Source organism: Anthonomus grandis, chromosome 12 (assembly GCF_022605725.1).
Source record: "Anthonomus grandis grandis chromosome 12, icAntGran1.3, whole genome shotgun sequence".
NCBI lineage: Eukaryota > Metazoa > Arthropoda > Insecta > Coleoptera > Curculionidae > Anthonomus > Anthonomus grandis.
In genome coordinates this window covers 16,476,790-16,497,402 of record NC_065557.1, presented here as the reverse complement: position 1 = coordinate 16,497,402, position 20,613 = coordinate 16,476,790, and the positions used below count along the sequence as shown (strand labels likewise).

The window sequence follows — 20,613 nt, the reverse complement described above, 5'->3', positions numbered from 1 at the left end:
AAACTAGAATTGACTATTTACTTACCGCAATGTTATTGTTAGCTTTTCACTTGGATGAATACATTCTCTGAAGTTGCATTGTTTCGTTATGTCTTCCTGTATTGCACTAAAAGTATAAGAATATGTGTCGTAGTTCATTCGATAATACTCAAAAAATTTTATAGGTTGCATTTTCAGTTCTTCAAAAAGTAAAATACATTCACTTCGATGGTGATTGTCATATCTCCAAAACTGCCTCTTTCTTTTTTTAAGAAAAGTTAGTTTCAATATTTATTTATTTATTTATTTATTTATTTTACAATACAAGCCTTACAGGTAAATAAATACCCATCTACAAGGCAGGAAAGACCTTCAAATACTTAAATATAACTTATGCTAACTGAGAAAAATGTATATATAACTTGTTACAAAAATCTTCTAAGCTAACTAAAACTAACTAAAAAATTGTATAAAAAGTAATAAGAGGCATAGAAAATAAGTAACAAAAACGATCAAAACCTAATGTGCTGACTATAAACCTCAATTTTTATTGACGGAAATGGCTATATTATTTACAAAAAATAGCTTAATACAAACTCAGGTTACTTGTGGCTTAGTGTTCAACTGAGCGACATAAGGCTTCCTTTGTAATATTGAAAATGTCAAAATGAGCATCATTATTGTAAATACTACACATGGTATAAATTGATGAAAATTTAAGTAGATTTGTTCTAGGAGTAGGGAGATGAAACGTGGTATGATGTCTATTATTGAGACGAGGCACAAAAAAATATAATTTTGACACTAATGGCGGACTATCGATTAGATAATTAAGTAATTTATGCAATGTCATAAGAGCAGAATAGGTTTGTCGAGTTTCTAGGGAACAAATATTAAAACGTTGAAGCAGATCATCATGTGGAAAACCCTGAGGTGGGTATACATTATCACACTTAAAACATAAGTATTTTAAAAAGTGCCTTTGCACTTGCTCTAGATTGTTAATGTGTACATTATAAGCCGGCGACCATATCACCGAAGCATATTTCAATCGCGATCGTACATATGCAAAATATAATGTTTTTATGGCATCTGGATTTCTGAAATCCTTAGTGCTTCTATAAATAAATCCATATGATTTTGACGCTTCTGAGACTACTGTGTCAATATGGTATGAGAAAGACAGTTTGGTATCAAAGTACACTACCAAGTCTTTAAATGAATTTGTGCGTATTAATGTAGTCGTATTTAAAGCGTAGTTAAATAATAACGGTTTTAATTTGTTGGTATATGTCATAACATTACATTTAGAAACATTCAACTTTAGACCATTTTCTACACACCAAGCATTTACCAAGTCAAGATTATACTGCAATCTATGACAATCTGCGAGATTTCTTATTTTATTATATAACTTGATATCGTGTGCATAAAGTAAAAAATCGCAATCTAATTTATCACCAATATCGTTAATAAAATAGTTAAACAGTAACGGTAATATTGAATTTTCTGCAAAATAAAATTCTTCTTCCGCGTCCATCTTGACCGAACTCTAGATATTTTGGAATAACAGAACGCGCGAACACTCGAAAGCTAGAAACCACCTACTCTGCGCGCGAACTCGCGCGTTTTCGCGAGAACAAGCGCTCGCGCGCATTCGCTTGCAGTATAACCACTACCTTATACGGTGACGTTATGACTTGATCGCTCGAATGGGATCTCTGAAGAAGACGCTTATAGGCGCCTGTCAAGTTATTATCTATCGATATCGATACGCCTTGACGCCATCTCTATTATGATTTTTTAAGTCATATCTTTCTTTTTAGGTTATCTAATAGTTGCCTGGACTTAAAATGTTCAAATTTTACCAAAAAATTATATTACAGCAGTTCAAAGGAATTAATAGGACAGCCCACCTAAATCGGCACAATGGATTTGCCACGGCCACAATTGCCGAAACGAAAAATATCAACGCAGAGAATAATTCTGAAAGTGAAAAAGTTGGACCCACCAATAGTGTTAAGGAAAACAAAATGGTAAAAACCGTATTTGCCTCAATAAATTTGGATGTTAGTGCTGACCATATAAAAACTCCTTTTACCGATACCAAAATATTTAACGCCAGTTCTGTTGATGAACTTTTGTCCATATCTGAAGGAACTGGGATCTCACGAAAACATGCATTAAAAGTAAGTATATAACATGTTCACTTGTATTAAACAGCAATTATATAATGTAAATATAAGAACGTTGTCAGCTAATCGTTTATTATCTTGGTGGACACTTCTGCTATAGCCGTTTATCTCAAGTAAATCACAAGAAACAAATTAAAGACTAATAACCAATAAATTGACTATTAAAGAATGCATCTAGTTTTCTCCATTAATCCAATAATATTAAAATTTATAAAAATAAAGTTTTATCTAAAGCCATGATTTATTTGTAAATTGCACCATACAGTTTACCACTATCTTGTTAGAACTTGGAAGCCCATTTCATCTGTTTTACTTCTACAAGCATTAATCTTGTCTGTTTATAAAATGTCAATTACTGTTTGAAATTATTAATATTTAAAAACATTGTTAGAATCTATGTGTAAAACTGAGTATGAAAATCTCAGACTATTTATATTCTGCTTCTAAGTTTGACACACAATGTTAGTTTAGGAAATAACTTTTATTGTTAATGTACCTGACCAAATTAAATTTGTGTGTGGAAGGTAAAGAAGAATCTTAAATGTTATAAGTATATTATTCCTTTCTCCTTTCTTTTTTTTTTTAAGGAATTTTCTATTTTAGTTAGTATCTTTGTCTGAAGATACAGATACTATGTGTTAGGAAACCCATAAGAATGTTAAATAAAAGTAAAAATTCTAAAAATTTAAAGTCATTTTGTATATTTTTGTGATAAAATTTTAAATAATATTGGTAGGAATTCTATATTTTTGTAGTTTCTTTTAAACACATAAATAATAATTGATTTTCCTCCTTTTATATCAATTGCCATTTCTCTGTTTTATTTACATGTGTTTATTCTATTAGTGTAGTAAAAAAGGAGATAAATGAATTTTTCATCAATATATTCATAAACGGCAAACATAATAATATGATTTAGTTTTATAATATTTATACTTATGTTAAGCAATTAAAAATTTTCCCATATTTTGGTATTTGGGAACTTATAGCATAAATGTACTTCGGAGGACATTTACTCTTACTGTTGTAGTTAATTTTTTCCTATGAGAATAAGATTTATGGCAGTAATTATTAGTTAATATCTAATAACTACAGACATTCAATTTTGAAATATAAAAAAAAAATTATATTAAATTAATACAGTCTGTTGCTGTTTTATAAGTGCTACCATGTTTTTCATTTGATTATCACAAAAGTGAAAATGGTAAAGTTTTTATCAAATTTCTCCAATTTCAATTGGTTGATTCATACTAAGATACAAAAGTATTTACACATTTACAACTCAGTAACAGCAACATTTAGAATGAAATGTATGAATAAAATAAAACAAAATCATCATTATTAAATCAATAAATTAATATATATAGTACACTAAGTACAGTCAAAATAAAATTTAAAAATAAATTGACTTAAAGGAGCTCGTGTCATCCTTGTCAAGCCCATAATTTTAAAAAGATGTTTAAGGACATTTGATTAAATTTAATGCACTCTTCATAATGTAAGCCAATTGCAATTATAAATTTCAATACCTATTCTTTTTTATTCTCTACTTTAGATTTGCTCTTTCTTAAGATCAATCAATTTTATGTCTTAGGAGAGCAATAACATTTATCAACTCTATTTTTGAACCTGAATATCTTTATATTTAAAATGTGTAGGTGTCTTGTTCAACAACTCATAAGTAATTATATCAGTGAGTAGAATCTTAATTTTATCTTTTCAATTTTTCAGGATTAATTCTGGTTAGATCTTATTCAACAATTAAAGGTTCTAATGGTTTATTGCCTTACTAATAATTATAAACATCAAAAAAACACAAGAACAGCTGGTTAGCTAGGAGGATCCGAACTTCCGCTAGGAACATGAGATGCCTACATTATCTAAAAAAATATTTTGGTGGAAATACTTTCTTTCTAGCACTTTTGACATGATATCGAAATATTTATAAAAAAGCCATTAAAAAATGCCCAGAAGATTTACTGTAATAATAAAATTGCTAATTCTAATCCAAAAAAAATCATGGTACCTTATCAATGAGATCAGAGAAAAAAAGAGTCACTGGCTACAAGTTTCTGCATCTAAGTTGTCTCTGAGTATTTTAAATGAGTGTTATTGCTCTTTTGGTGAAGTACTGTGTTCTCAGCTCAATCCTGGACCAAATCCCCTCAATTATCTGATAGGTAAGAGGGTATGTGCTCCATAAATCTCCTTTGAGAGGGGTGAATTTCCTAGCATTATTATTAAACATTCTTTAGTTGTGTCTCTTTATAAAGGGGGTGACTCTGATACTGCAGCAAACTTTGATCCAATTTCTTTCTTCCCTAAGTAAGCTAATAGAATGATTATTAGGAAGAGAGTTCTAACATTTATCACTGCAAATTAAATCCCTTCCAGTTCTGCTTTCAAAGTGAAAAAGCAACATCTGATGCTATTTTCTCTCTTCTAGAGGATATTTATTCTAGGGGACTTTTTTTGTGAAAGTTTGAGGTTTATGGGTTTAGATGTGTTGCTTTGAATTGGTTCAATTCCTACTTATCTGACCATCAGTATGTATCCTATGGAGGAAAAATTTCTGTGTCATTGCAGAATAGTTGTGGAGTACCTCAGGGCTCCGTCCTTGACCCCCTCCGGTTGTTGATCTATATTAACAATCTTGCTTCTATTCAGATTGGAGGACGTATTGGGCTTTTTACTGATACTTTGATTGTTTGGTATTGAGGTAGTGTTGAGGTACTTAAACAAATAATTAGTACTTACTTTCAATATGAAATTGGTGTAATAGTAATAAATTATCCTTAATTAACTTGAAAATGTTCCCTTTCTAACATCTCTTTAAATCATAATCCTCATAATACTTCCCACTGTAAGTGCTAAATTCCTGGGTGTCACAATTGATGATAATTTAAAATTTGAGGAACACATCAGGGTTTTTTTGGTAAAGCTGTCTTTAAGTTATGCCTTGAGAGTCCTTTCCGATCTTTTAGACCCACTTGTACTGAGATCTGTTTACTTCTCCTTAGTTGAATCTCACATTGCTTATGGAATAGCATTCTGAGGTTATTGTAGTACAACCAGTTTTTCATCAATATTTATCTTACAGAAACGAGCACCAAGGTTCATGTTTAAAATGTCTTTTCAAACAGTCTTATAAACCAATTTTTATCCCCCAAAATATCTTAACTCTTCCTTGCTTGTATTTGATTGATCTATTTGCCTAGTCTATAAGAAGTATTCTAATTCACTTGTCCCCACTCAACCATATGTTACAAGGCAAGTGAATAATATTCTATTAATAATTCCGAGGAGCACTTTGGTAAAGAAGTCTTTTGTTTACTTTGCCAAGAAAGCCTTTAATCATCTTCCTTTGGGTATTAGGTCATCGAATACGTACACGGGGTTTAGAAGGGAAGTAAAAGAATTGTTTTTGGGGGAAGCTTATTATGATGTTGCGGAATTCCTTAATGATGCTCTGTGAGGTGGACTCTTTCTCTCCGTGATATGATTTTAATTTGTTTATATATTTATTCTATATGTTTTTAATTGCTATTACTTTGTATGTTTATGCCAGAAAATTTGTTGTGTTTTTATTTGTCCAATATTATGTCATATACAATTTTTTTTATCACCTTCATTTTATCCATATTTGACAATTTATAGGTAGTTTGGTAGATTTGTAAAAATTAAGCTTAGTCCATGGAATATTTTATTTTCATGCAATAACGCATATTTTGATTTGATGCCTCAATACAACCAAAAATGTATCCAAGGTGATTTTACTTATAGCTTAAAGAGCCAACAAAATAATGACACTATACCTCTTACTGAAACTAAAAAAAACTATTTGAAACACTGGAAAAAGTAAATTGATACCAACCTGAGTATCAAATATAAATTTGTTATATTTTTTACTCTTAGACCTTCATTAAAATTTATTGACCCTATAAGCTTAGTTATGTCATTTACAGTATAAATAGGCTATTTTATTTACTCTTCTGAAAATCAGTCAGCAGCTTATCACTTTTTGAAGCATAATATCTAAAGTACGATTTAAACATTAGCAAAAACCTAATGGCACCAAATATGAAAAATATAACTTAAGTCAACCATTTTTATTACATATGATATTATGTTTTTATTGTTTAAAATAATCTTTGAGATCATATTTATTTGCAGGTAGTATCAGTTTTATCAAATTGGACATCTACAGAAAAAATAAAGCTTAGTGATTTTGAAAGAGATCCTAGATTCATCAAATTATGTAAAATCCTAACTAGAACAGGTCCTAATGGAAAAAATGGAAAAAGCCTTTCAGAAGTGAACAAAAGTGAAGATTTATCTACAGTTTTAAATGTGACTGCCGATGAAGAGGCAGCAAAATTGGTTGGAAGCTTAACACTTCCACAAATGATTAAGGTAGTATACAGGGTGATTCATGATCTTATGATTATAGTTTAACCAGATATTCTATGAAGACCAAGTTAAATTTGTAATTTTATGTTTTTATCTCCAGAATGAATTAAAAAATTATCAGACAAGGTTTTTGGTTTCCTCTCAATAGTTTTAAAGAAATTCAAAAGCCTCTAATCTTTCTTTTGATTAACTTTTACTTTTAAGTTCAATTTAATAACCTGTTACTTGATTGATAATAGCCAATTAATATTAATATCTACATTTGAAGAAATTTTGTGTAACAATTATTAATTTAAGCCTGATGGTTTAGATTAAAATGGTTTATAATAACAATATTTAATAATTCATTTTCATTACATTAGGGTGATTTGGGCGTTATAATCAAAAATTCTATACTACCACAATCTGTAGAAATTTATAATAGTGCCTCCAAGCTGTATTAGACCTCTTTATCTGGGCCTGTCTTTTTTATTAGACTCCGAAGGCTGTAAATAATATATGGTTGTGGTTTGTTGCTCTCACCAGCTACTGGCGGAATATTGTCCTTACTACCTTCCAATTATGGTTCAAAATGTCTGTGGTACATCTTTATGAAGCTTGTCTTTGTCCACAGCCTTTCACTGTACGATTTTCTCATGACCCAGCTTTTAGCCTTTGCCTTAAAGAGTCCTGCAATGCCTCAAAATAGTTCGGAAACTATTAATTTGTAACTCGAGGCTCTCTTGGCTTGCTTGTCCGGTTTTTTACAATCCTGGGAAATTTCAGGGCCCTGCTAGATTTAGTTTATTCGGTATGACTATACTTTCTAGGGTACTCAAACAGTCTTATTCTAGTTTGGATTTACCTTCTGGGAGCTGATTGCCTTTATGGCCTCTTGGATGTCAACTATAAATTATATTTTTATATCCCCAAACTCATGGTAATAATATTTGTCCCTGGCTTGTGAGTACAGCCACTGTACGCCAGACTCTTGTCTTATGGCACATCATGTGAGCTCTTGATCTTCCTTGATTTTACAAATCACAGCCTTTATTTGTCCTTCTATGAAGCTTTGTCGTTGTTTGAGCGTGTATTGGACCACCCTTATTTTTGCTTCTATGAAGATGTGCCTGGTCAGATCCAGTGGCACCTTTACCGCCTATGTAGGAGTTGCAATGTTGCAAAAAGTATGCAAGTATACTAGCTGGGATCCTCTGCAGTTGCCTGATTACTGTAGTTTGTGTAACCTTCCTTCTTCGTGCGATTTAACCACATAACAATATAGGTATTACTATTTCATACAACCCCAAGTTAATTTGTGGGCTCAAGCCGCAATTTCTGCCAGACAGTATCCTGTATCTTCTTAGTGCAGTTATTGCCTTAAGGATTATACCTCCAGGTCATTATTTGATGAAAAATGATTCTGAGATATTTAACTTTTTTTGACAACAACATTTGTGTTTCAGTTGCAGTTCTTTTAGACTTTCCAGTGCCTTTTCTTTGTTAAAAGAATTCTTGTGATCGTTAGCGGGTTTACCGAAAAGGCTTCATCCTTACACCACTTGTCAATTATGTCCAGTGAGTCTTGTGTTCTTTGTAAAACATAGTTCATGTTATTGATCACTATAATCAAATCGTTGTGAGCTAAGACCATGCTTTTCATATCTTCTTAGTAGATCTTTTACGAGAAGTGGTTAGTATAATGGCGATAAAATGCCTTTAAGGACCCTTAAGGTGTCTTTCCTCAAAGTTAAACTGAGTGTCTTTTGTCTTAGGCCAGCCTCAATCTAGTTGCAGAGAGTGAATGGAATTCTGCTTGGCAAAAGTGCATTGAGGTGTGACATAGGTGCGACGCTTCTTTTTCCTCAAGTGACTTTGATAGGAACTTATTTAGGCCAACAGGGCCATTTCTGCAGACATTCCCGGCTATTGACGCTTACTAAGTGGGTATTGTGTTAGGTTTTTGTCCCGTATATATCATATATATATATCACGTATATATCCGTATATATCACCGATTGTTGAACTAATAGGTTTGTACGACGCCGTTGGTCTGTAGCCCATTTGTTCTATGTACACTTCAGGGGCCACATTTTAATAACTCCTTTTTCTTTTTAAGTTTCAGTATTTGCAGGGCACACAATCCATTTTCATTAACAATAAAAGACAACCCAATAATTTAAATTAATTTGTATATTATAAAGGCGTAGTAATTCAAGTAATTATATCATATTATTAAATTCTAAGGATCAAAAATCTAAATTTCCAAAGTTAAAAAAAACTTATTTATTCCAAAGTTGAAAATATTATATAAATATACCGATATTGTATTCTAGGTTTTGGTCACTTTATCGGTGAAAAGAAGACGTTCCACATTTTTATTGAGGGCGTTGGCGTACAATATCGCCGCCAGTCCAGAGCAACTCAATATAAAACAGTGCGCAGACCTATTCTACAGTATTGCTTCTTTAAATTATTACGACGAAAATTTGTTCGAAAAAGCTGCAAATAATATTATAACTGTTCTTGAAAAGGAAGTCATAAAGAGAAGCGCTGTAATTGGTTCTATACTCACAAGTGTCGGTCTATTAAGGTATAAGAATCCAGGTAATTTTGTTAATTAAGTTTTAAAAGTATGGCTTTATAAAAAGTATAATTTAGCTTAAAATTTGCTTGCAATTTATATTTTGTGAAATAGTTTTAATTTTAATCTTCTATTCATTTGTGTTTATCAGAAAATTTGATATAGATGAAGGATTTTAAATATAAAAGACACAAAGCAAATAACTCCTACTGTGAAGCATATGTGAAGCTGGATTTTAGCTAAAAAATTTACTTGATAAAAAAATTACAGCTCTTTTTTTACATAAAAAGAGGAAAATAATGAAGAAGGAAACAAACATAAAGAAGAAGTAGTCCATGAAATATAAAGAAGTTTTATATAATTTATATAATTAGTTTTATATATTACTTTTTTATCGCAAGGTATGTGGTCCAATATCCACATGTAAGAAAGTCGCTTAGTTTAATGTTAACTATTCTGGAATTTGCTGTACCATAATAGTTAAAGATTTGGTGGTAACGTAAAAAGTTATTATCTTATTGAACCCACATATTTTATTTATTTATTTATTTATTGTTGCAAAAAATTACATAGTACTACATATGTCAAAATAAAATTAATGTAATATATAGAAACATAGAACTTGAAAATCCATCCATGCAGTGCAAGGCCAGGATTTTCAATTCTGTAAAATATATATATTATAATATATTTGATGAGGACACACAATTAAAGAGACAGACAGTCATCAAGTGTGAAAGTACGGAAATTAGACAGTTCCAATTGTGCAGTGGGAAACACATGGCCAGATTTCGAATTAGCTAAATGCACGTACATAATTTGGTCGACAACTCTTAAGCATTCACTGCCGTATACTTCGCTTGACTACGGTAATTAACGGAAAGCTAAATTTAGGATTCAATTCTGTTGCAAAATGTGGTTTCTGAGGGAACAAATAAGAGACTTAAGAAAGGTAGTTTTGGTTGCTTTAAAATAGCTTTAGCAATACGTTATGCACTACTAGCTTTAACTCTCCAGCTTTACGTTTATTCATAATATGGTTCAAACTACAATATTTTACAATAATCGCTAACTTTTCATTAAAATTTAATTCTATAAAACGACGTTGTACAAAAAAGTATTTCTCGCTTATTGTAGATTTATGATGGTTAGTTATTCTTTTTTATAACAGTCAGTCCTTAAAAATTTAGCCTCGATTAGTAATAAAAATAGCAGCGCTATCAAAAAAAAATTGTCTTACATCATAATTATGTTATTGCATATTAATATATGACGTTTCCTTTAATTAGAAAAGAATTTCTGGAAGTCGCCGTTTCGAACTCCGCCCAGGTCCAAACTTCTTAATTTTTCAGTTTACTTTAATTCCAAAAATTTTCTTCTAAAAATATTCTTTAGCGCATTGTATCTGGTACACACGCTTAAATCCATTTCCTTGAGTTAACTTTTAAATTTTATATCAATTTTTGTTTTTAGCTCTCCTCGATGCAATTAGTGAATGGATTGTCAAAAATAATACCACTAGCAGGCCACAAGATATTTTTAGTTTATTTATGACGTTGGCCGTTTTAAATTATATCCCTTCAAATGCGGATCATCTTTTTAAGGTACTTGAATATTTTTTTATGAAACAACACCGTTGACAATATTTCGTAAACCAGTACTAGTTGTCTAAAAATATCTTTTTCGTATTTTTCTGCCAAAGCTATTTAAAACTTGAAAGTAATTCCTCTAAATTTAATATAAAGATATAAAACAAACTTTAAGAATGGTTTCAAAGATCATATACCTTTCAAAGATCATTTATTTTTTAACTCTTATAGATTTTACCTTCTATTTACTAAAACTAACTTAAGGTTTTAGTTCCGCAATTGACCGAAGAAGAAGCGGGTAAACCAGGTGCCTGGTTGGAAATAGTATGGTCCTTAGTTCTGCTAAATCAAGCAAATGCAGACCACTTAAAATCAGTGTTAAGCGAAGAATTTATTAATAAACTGAAAGGTAAATGGGATTTAATTAACGTATTTTCTCCTTTATTTTACAATTACAGAGAAAATGTTTTACTATTTTTTAATACTTTTAACAGTTTTTTATTTTATTTTGTAGACAGAAGGTCCCTGACAACATCAGCCATATTAAAACTGCTGAACATAGATGGTGCTGCCCATTATTTAATAAAAAATTACAAAGGTCCCCAAATTCCCCAAAATCACGAGATAAGGAACACATCATTTTTAATGACGAAGGAGAAAGAACAAGTTGTAAACTGTGTAATTGATACTTTAAAGAACCTTATTCCAGATAACTATTTCCGAACGAGGGTAAATACAGGATTAGGGTTTTATATCGGTAAGTAAGTCATTTTTTTGATGACATAAAATTCAACATGTCTTAATTGTGTCATCAGCATGTTCATACATATATAGGGTGTTTATTAATTAAATGCTGCTAATACAGGATGTAAATCCTTTTCGTTATCTTGAGAATAAAATATTAGTCTATTTCTGAGTGTTACAAGTTAACCTTTTTTGTCTTTTTCTTATCACCTTTAAATATTTTTATTGAATTTTGTACATGTTTTTTAATCATTAAGAAGCGTTTTTTGACGTAAAATATTACAAAAAAATCCGTGTCATCCATAAGGAGTTTGAATTCAATATTTTTTAAGAAAAAAAAGCTACGCTACCAATCTTTCTAACAATCAAATTTTTTTATATAATGCTCACTTTTTTTGTAGCATATTTCACGCATACAACATTTGTTTTCACTTAAAAAAAAAACATTATGTTTCGTCATTTCATTGAATTCTTCCGATATTTTTGGTAGACATCCACCATGACAAGAATTAATTTTTTATTGGTAAATAGTGTATTGTGCAAAAAGATAGCAACATCATAATTTTCTGTTTAATAACCACCATTTGATTTATCATTAAAATTTGTACGTGATTTTAAACAATATTTTATGTTCAACTGTAATCGTTTAGTATTAATTTTTTTGGACCCAGTAAATAAACTACAAAATTATTTTACATAAGTTTATTATGCAAAAATATAGCAACAATTTATGTTTACTAGATTTTCTAATATAAAAGTGGATTAAAATAAGAAAATATATAATATTTACTACAGTAGTCCTTTTCCTTAATAACATCTGCACATTGATTTGGCATGGATTCAATTAACTTCATGATACACTGATTATTTACTTCTTTCCAAGAGTCCCTTACTTTATCAATCATGCATCAGTATTAGAATACGTTTGATATCTAATTTTGGTTTCTATGTAATGCCACAAGTTCTCTATTGGATTTAAATCTGGAGACTGTGATGGCCAAGAGATTACATTGATTTTTCATTAGATAACGAACTTTTAACGTACTGAGAATCATGCTTCGGATCATTATCATGTTGAAAAATAGCTCTTAATGGCATTGTTTTATCCAGTTACGGCACTAAATTAGCTTGCAAAATATCTTTGTACGTAAAACCATCCATTTTCCCTATAATTCACACTATTGGACCCATACCATAAGCCCAGAAACATACCCATACAAGAATATTTCCCCCTCCATGTTTAACTGTCAGGCAAATTTTTTTTTAAATCTTTGTTGACTTTGTACAACACTTCTAAACATGTTATACTTCGATTCATCATTAAATAAAACTTTTCTTCAATTATCTAGTGTCCAGTGAATATGAAGGTTGGGCCTTAACATTCTTCTTTGACAGTAGAGGTTTATTAGCGGGGCGCTGGGCGTGTAGATTGGCATTAATTAGTCTTCTTCTTACTGTACTAGAACTATTTTAACCCCACCCCCTTCATGTAATTTTGCGAGAATGTGGGATGATGATAGAAATGGATTTTCTTTGGAAAAGTCATAGCAGCTGACTGTCCATTCACAATGACGACTTTTTTGGCCTTCGCGGAATAAAATTTGCCAGTAAGTCGAAATTGCTTACAAACTCTAAGTTTCTCGCAATATTACTCTGTTTAGTTCTACGTTCATAAATATTTACAATTATTTTTCTTACTTCACAAGAAATTATTGAATAGTAATTGTTGTTATATTTTTGCACAATGTTTAATTCAAGAAGCTCGAAATTTCTCATTCTTTTAAGGCATTTGCGTCATATCTTAGTCTATTTGTAAATGCGAAAGATGCACAAACAGAACTCTAAGAAAATATTATATATTAAATCTTTCATAGAGAAAATATTTTATTGAAAACATTAGTTGTTGCTATATTTATGCACAATACTGTATGTTGTCGACACATAATCGTCCAGCCGTAAATCCGCTTTGTTCTTCGCCTATTTCTACCCCATTTAGTCGTTCTTTATTAGCTGTCCGTACAGCTTTGTAGTGAGGGTAGTTGTAAAATTGCAAAGAGTCAAAAACAATGAAATAAGGCAGAGGAATGGCCGTAGAAACTTTCCACCTATGATGGAGGAAATGGAGAGACGACGACTTAAATGGTGTGCGCAGGTAAAACACATGAAAGATGATTGATGGCATAAAAATATATTAGGAGGGCAATCACAGTTCAGGCGACAGTGCGGAAGACCACTAGAAGAGTAGTTAAAACAAGCAAAAAAAGTGAGGATTAGAAGAGAAAAATTGGCAGGATAGAGAGGCATGGAGGAAAACGATGGGAGGGAGTCCAATGATGCTTTACAAACTAGCTTATATAGGGTGTGCGGTGCAAATATTTTAAGAGAGATTCAAAATAGGACTTTTTTTCCCTATAAACATGTATCCTAAAATGCTGCTCCTCAGATCTAAATTTGGAACACTGACTAAAGTTATATGTAAAATTTGCAAGTCGTTTTTTTTGGCTTTCTTCAGTGCTTTTGACATTTTCAGTCTCAAAAATAGTATAAATCCAGATTCGGGGGGCTTACCCCTATGATGGCATATATCTTAGGTGTGCGATAAGATTTTAAAAATCCAGAACACCGTCTAGTTAGCAATGAAAGAATCTAAAATTATCATTTCTTGCTTTATTTTTTCTATACAATGAATTTCATTTAACAAACGTTAAAGCCGTCATGCACTTCGTTTTTTTCTAGTTTTATAGTTTAATCGGGTTTAATAATGCTCCCCTTTCGTTTACTAGCGATTTTCTCAACAACCGTTAATTGTATCGAAGTGTAAAAATTCAAGAAACCAAAATTTCAAACTAGATGATGTTTTATATTTTTAATTTTCTTATCGGAAACATAAGATAGGAGCCATCAGAAGGCTAAACCCCTCCGAATCTTCCACGTACAATTGGCTTTACAACATTTTTGCGATGGAAAATTAAAAGAGCACCCAAAAAACAGGGACTTAGATGGACTTCAGAGAGTTAAATTTCAGGAGGTTTGACGCATAGCTGTAGTCACGGTTCCAAATAATCGATTTTCATCAATCAATTTGCGCAAGCTGGAGCTCTGAGATGTTTATAGGAAAAAAGTCTTATTTTGACGCCAATAATACGCTCGAAAAATATGCGACACACCAAGGTGTCGCGACATGGTGCTTTGAGAACCGCTGTAGTAGAGCGAGTGCAAAATAAAGTAGTAAGACTTATTCTTAAATTGTAATGGTGTTCTAGTTATGTTTTATGTCTGTCAAAATGTTATGTTCATTGTCTATTTGCGTATTTTTAAATTAAAACATCAAATGTTGCCTGGTTGCATTTCTAATAACCTGAGGGTTTTTGGAAATGTATATACGTAGGTATAGCCCTAGAAATCACGATGATTTCATCTTAACCAATAAGTCTAATACATCCCAATTGCTCAATTCGATTCTTCATAGGGGCTTATTGAACTTTAGCACAATCTTCCACCTAACATCAGAAACTGATAATTTAAATTGGGTCAATAAAATGTTCTTGAGAAAATTTTTTAAGCAGGAAATAGTGAGTCTGTCTTTTATATTTTACTTTTTTATTATTTTATCATATTTAATTTTTAGATTTTAGACCTTGTGTAGATTTCTAGTTAGTAATTATTGTGAATATTTTATGTTCATATCTATCAGTTACTTTATATCATACTTGGCGCACATTTTTTTTTAACGCCGACTTTTTAAAAAGGGGTATTTGTCATATTTTTAATTTTTTTTCTTTATAAATAGGATTAAGTAATTTACTTGTAATACCCATGTAGTAGTGATATGGTAAATAAAAAAAAATTATTAAAAGATGTGTACAAAATTTTATAAAAATATCTCACAGTGGTAACAAAATTATGATAAAACAATTTTTTTTAACCTTAAACACCTTATACTTTAAAAATTAAGAGGTTTAGGACATACGTTGATATAATTTTTTCTTCTTAAAATCACCCAAGGTTTCATCCTGCATTATCGGCACTCAAATAATAAGGACCCCATTCTCGTGACATGTTAAAATTGTATTGTAAGAAAATTACTGCTTTTTTTAAAGGATACAGTATTAGACAAATTTAGAGAGACTTGACTAATTATGATTTTTATACAACACAAGGATGTATCGCACTTCTATCATTGAACTCAATTTTTATGACATTATGTAGTTTGAAATTCCATTAAAATAAACTGGAATTACTTTCCCAAGATTTATTAGAAAAGATAATAAAAAAATATGAAAAATTAGAAAGGCTTGCATGCATATAGGATATACAAAAGTAAAATTTTTATATCCTATATGCATGCAATTAAACTCATTACTTGTCAGTACCCTTGGTTCTGAATAATTTTTTGAAACCCATATGGCATCGGCTCAATGAAACTGGAAATCATAGCCGATTGATTTCCAGGAGTTTGCGACTTTTTTAATTAATTGAGCGCGATTCTTAATTATCCAAAGGTTCTCCGCAGACTTGAACTCCCCATTAAAACTTTTTAAAAAGGGAAGTTGTAAAAACTGCAGCTCATACGTAGTTGAAAGCATACAAACCAGGAACACATTTTCCAACAATAATTGCTTAAGTTTTGAATAAAGTTGTATATTATCAGTTAAATTTTAAAAAAACTTTTATTGCAGACGCAGAATGTGCAGTAGATAAGACGTGCAACCCGTTACCTATTAAGAGCACACCGGATAGCAATCAAATAAAGTAAGTATTTTGAGCCCTTCATTAAACTAAACCATTTATTTGTATTGACTTGTGCTCAATATTCAAAATATGTAAATAAAAACGTAAAGGAAATATTATATGCTTGTGAATTGTTTGTAATTTTCTTAGGACATTGAAAGACTAGAATTAGTGAACAACTTTGTTTTGTTTGAGTTGAACATGTGCTCAGGGACAAGGGGGTGTTTTGTTTACAAACATATTCGCCAATTCTCTGTTGTTAAGTTTACACACATTTTCAAAAGAGGACATTTTCAGCTATATATTAATTAACACATATAATAATATTAATTTAACTTCATGGTATTAGATTTTGGATTAAAAATAAAAAGTAGAAATAGATATATCTTATTATCTATATATTTTTACACTTAGACAAAAATAACATCTTCGCAAAAAAAATACTAACGACCTTATTCCTAAAACCGCTTCTAAAAAATTTGGAATGGCAACACCGCAAGCAAAAACTGATGTCATCGTGCGAAATGTCTTGTAAAATGGCTTTGTGTTTACCTTCGGCATTTGTGAAGTTCTGTTTTTTTTCTTTAGTTTTTGGTTGAAAAAGGAAAGAATCTAATTTGAGTGTTTTTGTGAACTGTTACGATGGTAAAAACCTGTGCCGTTTGTGCCACACCATGGAAAAAAGGCGATTTAAGCCGACCTTTCACACGTAAATACCGATACTGTCATAACATCATATTAATGGAGAACCGTCATCATAAACGTAGAATAGGGATCATAGATAAACCTAAATAAAAACTTATTCAGAAATGTATAATAATTATACAATATTTCATTTCAATAAAAAAAAAAAATTATTAGATAGGTACCTTCACTCTAATCAACTATGTTAAAAAGCTCATACACGATAATATTGTTTGTAATTTAAAGCATAATCTATTATTAATAAATATTTATCATGTAGATATTTTTGACGCCGTCACTGGTCAAGATTCCTTATGTCGGTGGAATTAACAACGCGATAGACCGGCGTTGCTATGTTGTTGCCTTTTTCTCTAATGTACGTTATCTGGATTCATTTTATTCCGTATTCAACTTTGAATATTGACTGCTTTATAGAGTATCTTATCGTATTTTATTAAAAAATTGCTCCATATTTTATTAAAGAGGAACAATAGTATTATTTTGTGCTTGTCAAAATAAGTGACAAATTTTATGGTACTATAACGTGTTTTTTGCCATTTCCACATAAGCATTTGGCATCATTGTATCAGAGATGTTGCTAGCAAACAAACTGCCCATAGTTCCACTGCAATGCTAATTTTAGCCTTTCGATGTTCTAAGGTAATTTCGTTAATAAATCTTAATTCAACTAGGAGCACTATCTTGTGCACTATTTTAAAATACGTTATCATATTGGGCACTAATAGATTTTGCTTCGAATAGACCCCAAATATAAGTAACATATAGGTTTCCATATTCTTTGTAGCAAAAAAGTAAACCTTTAGTTAATTAGCTTATACTAAGTGGAGCCAAATTACTTGGAGACTTATTTATATAAAAAAGGCATGTGATGTATTATTTTGATAAATTTCAGTTTAAAGGCAAATGTAAAGTTGAAGATGCTGTAAATTGCATAACAAACCAGGGCGGTACATGTTTTAACAATAATGAAAGGTGCATGGTGGTATTTTTAAATCTGGACAAAGCATTTGTAAAATCTTTCTATTTTGTAATAAATTTTGATAATAGGTCCAAATGTTAGAATATTAGATTAAATTTGGAATATAGAAGAATGGAGTACTTTGACTTAAAAATACTAATTAGATGTAAAATGTTTTTACATTTGGATTTTAGATCTTGGTACTCTTTGAGTTTAAATTAGTAAATGTTGTTAAACCATCAGCTTACCCTCTTGACATTTTGATAGTTTACGTAGGACTAGGAAAGAAATTTAGTACATATTGAAATCTTAAATCAAAGAGCGTTTGCCTCTTTGTTCATTCGTGTACAAAAATATATAAAATAACCTCTAAAAGCAGCAAGATAAGGCATTAAAATTTTATTCACACATACTAATATTTACATAATCAAGATCATATGCGTAATGAAAAAGAGTACTAAGTTATAATTAAAAGTGAGTGCTTACTCTCAATTTTAATAAAAAGTAAGCAAAATAAACTACAAAAAAAGGAAATAAATTACATGAACTACATTTTAATTGTGTTTTACCGTTGAACAGTAAACAGGAACTAGCGATGTAGATTTACGCTTAAGTTGTCAAATTGTTATGCCGGGTGGCGCATGGCCAAGCTCGCCATAGGAAATCCCATATAAATTATGATACTTTCAAATATTGGCTTCCCTGTATATTTTACAGAAATACTGTATTAGACTTTTTTAAAGGTGCGAGGAAGATAAGCCACCCTACCAAATATCATTACTTTCTAAAGCGATTTAGAATTTATTTAAAAAAGAACTAAAATATGAAACCACTACCCAAATTATAATAAATGTTATGTCAAAGTGTTGTCATCTATTTATTTAGTGGTCAGTATGAATGAATATTACACTTATCAAGAGAAAATAACTATCTATGATTAAGTAGCACTACATGGGGAATAGTTTTGGAAAAGTCTCCGAAATGTCCATGCCGAATATTGTTAATAACTTTGAGACTAAGGGTACAGTAATTAGTAAATGCAAATGCTCAGAGCAAAATAATAATGATGGCAGAGCTGGAGAAAATAATTCAAATTTTGAAATTTTGAAGAAAATAAAGGTATTAGCAGCAGAACTCTTGGAGAAGTTATAGGAAAAGATACAGTATTGCGAACACTGGAAATATACATATACCTACAATTCCTTTTAATATCAAAAAAAGGAAATCAAGAAATCGATGAAATCCGAAGACCAGATTTTTGTTTTGAAGTTATGGAAAGGGCAAATAACCATACGGACTTTTTCCGAACTGTTTGTTTTACGGACGAATGCACCTTTACCTTACATAATGAGCCAAATATTTATTTGGCTCTTTTTTTTTTTTAAATTTTCTGAAACAAACAGGAGTAAAGAAAACGACACAGATATGTTCTTACAAGCACCCAGTAACCTCAAAAGGTAAATGTTTAGGCGCATATTTTTGGTCATTAAATTATTGGCCTTTTTTAATTAAATAATTATCTTTTGAAAAAATATTTGCCTTTAGGAAATGCCTTTTTTGAACTTTACTTACAAAATCAAACTGGACCAACAGTGGAAGAAGTTGCACCTGAAAATAAGATGTGGTTTCAAATGGATGACCATCCTCCACACAATTTAAAGCAAGCGAGGGAATAACTTCGAAGCGTATTTAATGGACGCGTAATTGGGCTAAATTACCCTATTAATTGGCGAGCCAGGTCTTTGGTTCTTTCACCAAATGACTTTTTCCAGTGGGGTCACATTAAAATTGCTTAGGATATTGCTTGGCGGTAAATGAACGATTGTTTAAACATTTGATTAAGAAAAACTAATGTATTAATTTGAGAAATTATTTTGGATTTATTTTTACTTCTTTTTTTTTGCTTTGTTTTCTTTTTTCTTTGCTTGTTCTTTTGTAAGTAGTTGCATTTATTTATAAAATCTTATAGCAAAAAGTAATGGAATTGGTTTATTTAATTTTTGAGTTATGAAGGCTTATCTTACTCGCACCTTTAAAAAAGTCTAATACAGTTTTTCTGTAAAATATACAGGGAAGCCAATTTTTGAAGTATCATAATTTATATGGGATTTCTAGCTTGGCGATACATCACCCGGTATACAATCTAGTGCGATATATTTATGAATATACAATTTTGTCATTTTCGAAGGATCATTTTCTACCATAATAAATGTTTTATTTCAGGATTGCTATTTTGGCCTACGATTATCATGACATGTGTAAAGGAAGATTCGGGCCGACAGGTATCAACGTTTTAATACAGAAGTTACTTTCCGCTTTGGGTTATCGGATAGTCACCATTCCGTTTAACGAATTCATTGTAACAGACAAGATAGTGAACAGAGTGCAGTATTTAGAAAATAAGCTTAAACAAGCTATAAAGGAATAGTTTTTTTTTAAATACTTTTAAACATTAATATAAAGTGTTACTAATTTATATAATATTGTTTTTTTTTGTAAATAATAAAATATCAGTTTTTCTTATTTACCTCATTTGGTTTAATTATTATTTTATTAAGCTTTTGTTTTATTTACGTAAATGTTACTCATAAAGACAGAACTCTTCACAGAATATAAAATAAAGAGACTATTTTCTATGATTTAAAGTGTGAATTATGTGAATAAATATTTAATATATAAAATTGCGACCATTTACCTTGCGTTTACTGGAGGCTTACTATAGTAAGAGTTTATAGTATT

The 20,613-nt window shown here is 30.6% G+C and overlaps 1 protein-coding gene across 1 annotated transcript; it reads left to right on the top strand.

The window, feature by feature from the left end:
* Nucleotides 1-1,776: 1,776 nt before the first annotated feature.
* Nucleotides 1,777-20,401, top strand: LOC126743226 (FAST kinase domain-containing protein 4). Its single transcript, XM_050450220.1, has 8 exons — nt 1,777-2,168; nt 6,348-6,587; nt 8,900-9,170; nt 10,621-10,751; nt 11,001-11,145; nt 11,251-11,493; nt 16,160-16,232; nt 20,098-20,401. The coding sequence occupies exons 1-8, from the start codon at nt 1,833-1,835 to the stop codon at nt 20,300-20,302; spliced, it is 1,644 nt and encodes a 547-aa protein (XP_050306177.1). The 5' UTR covers nt 1,777-1,832; the 3' UTR covers nt 20,303-20,401.
* The last annotated feature ends 212 nt before the right edge of the window (nt 20,402-20,613 follow it).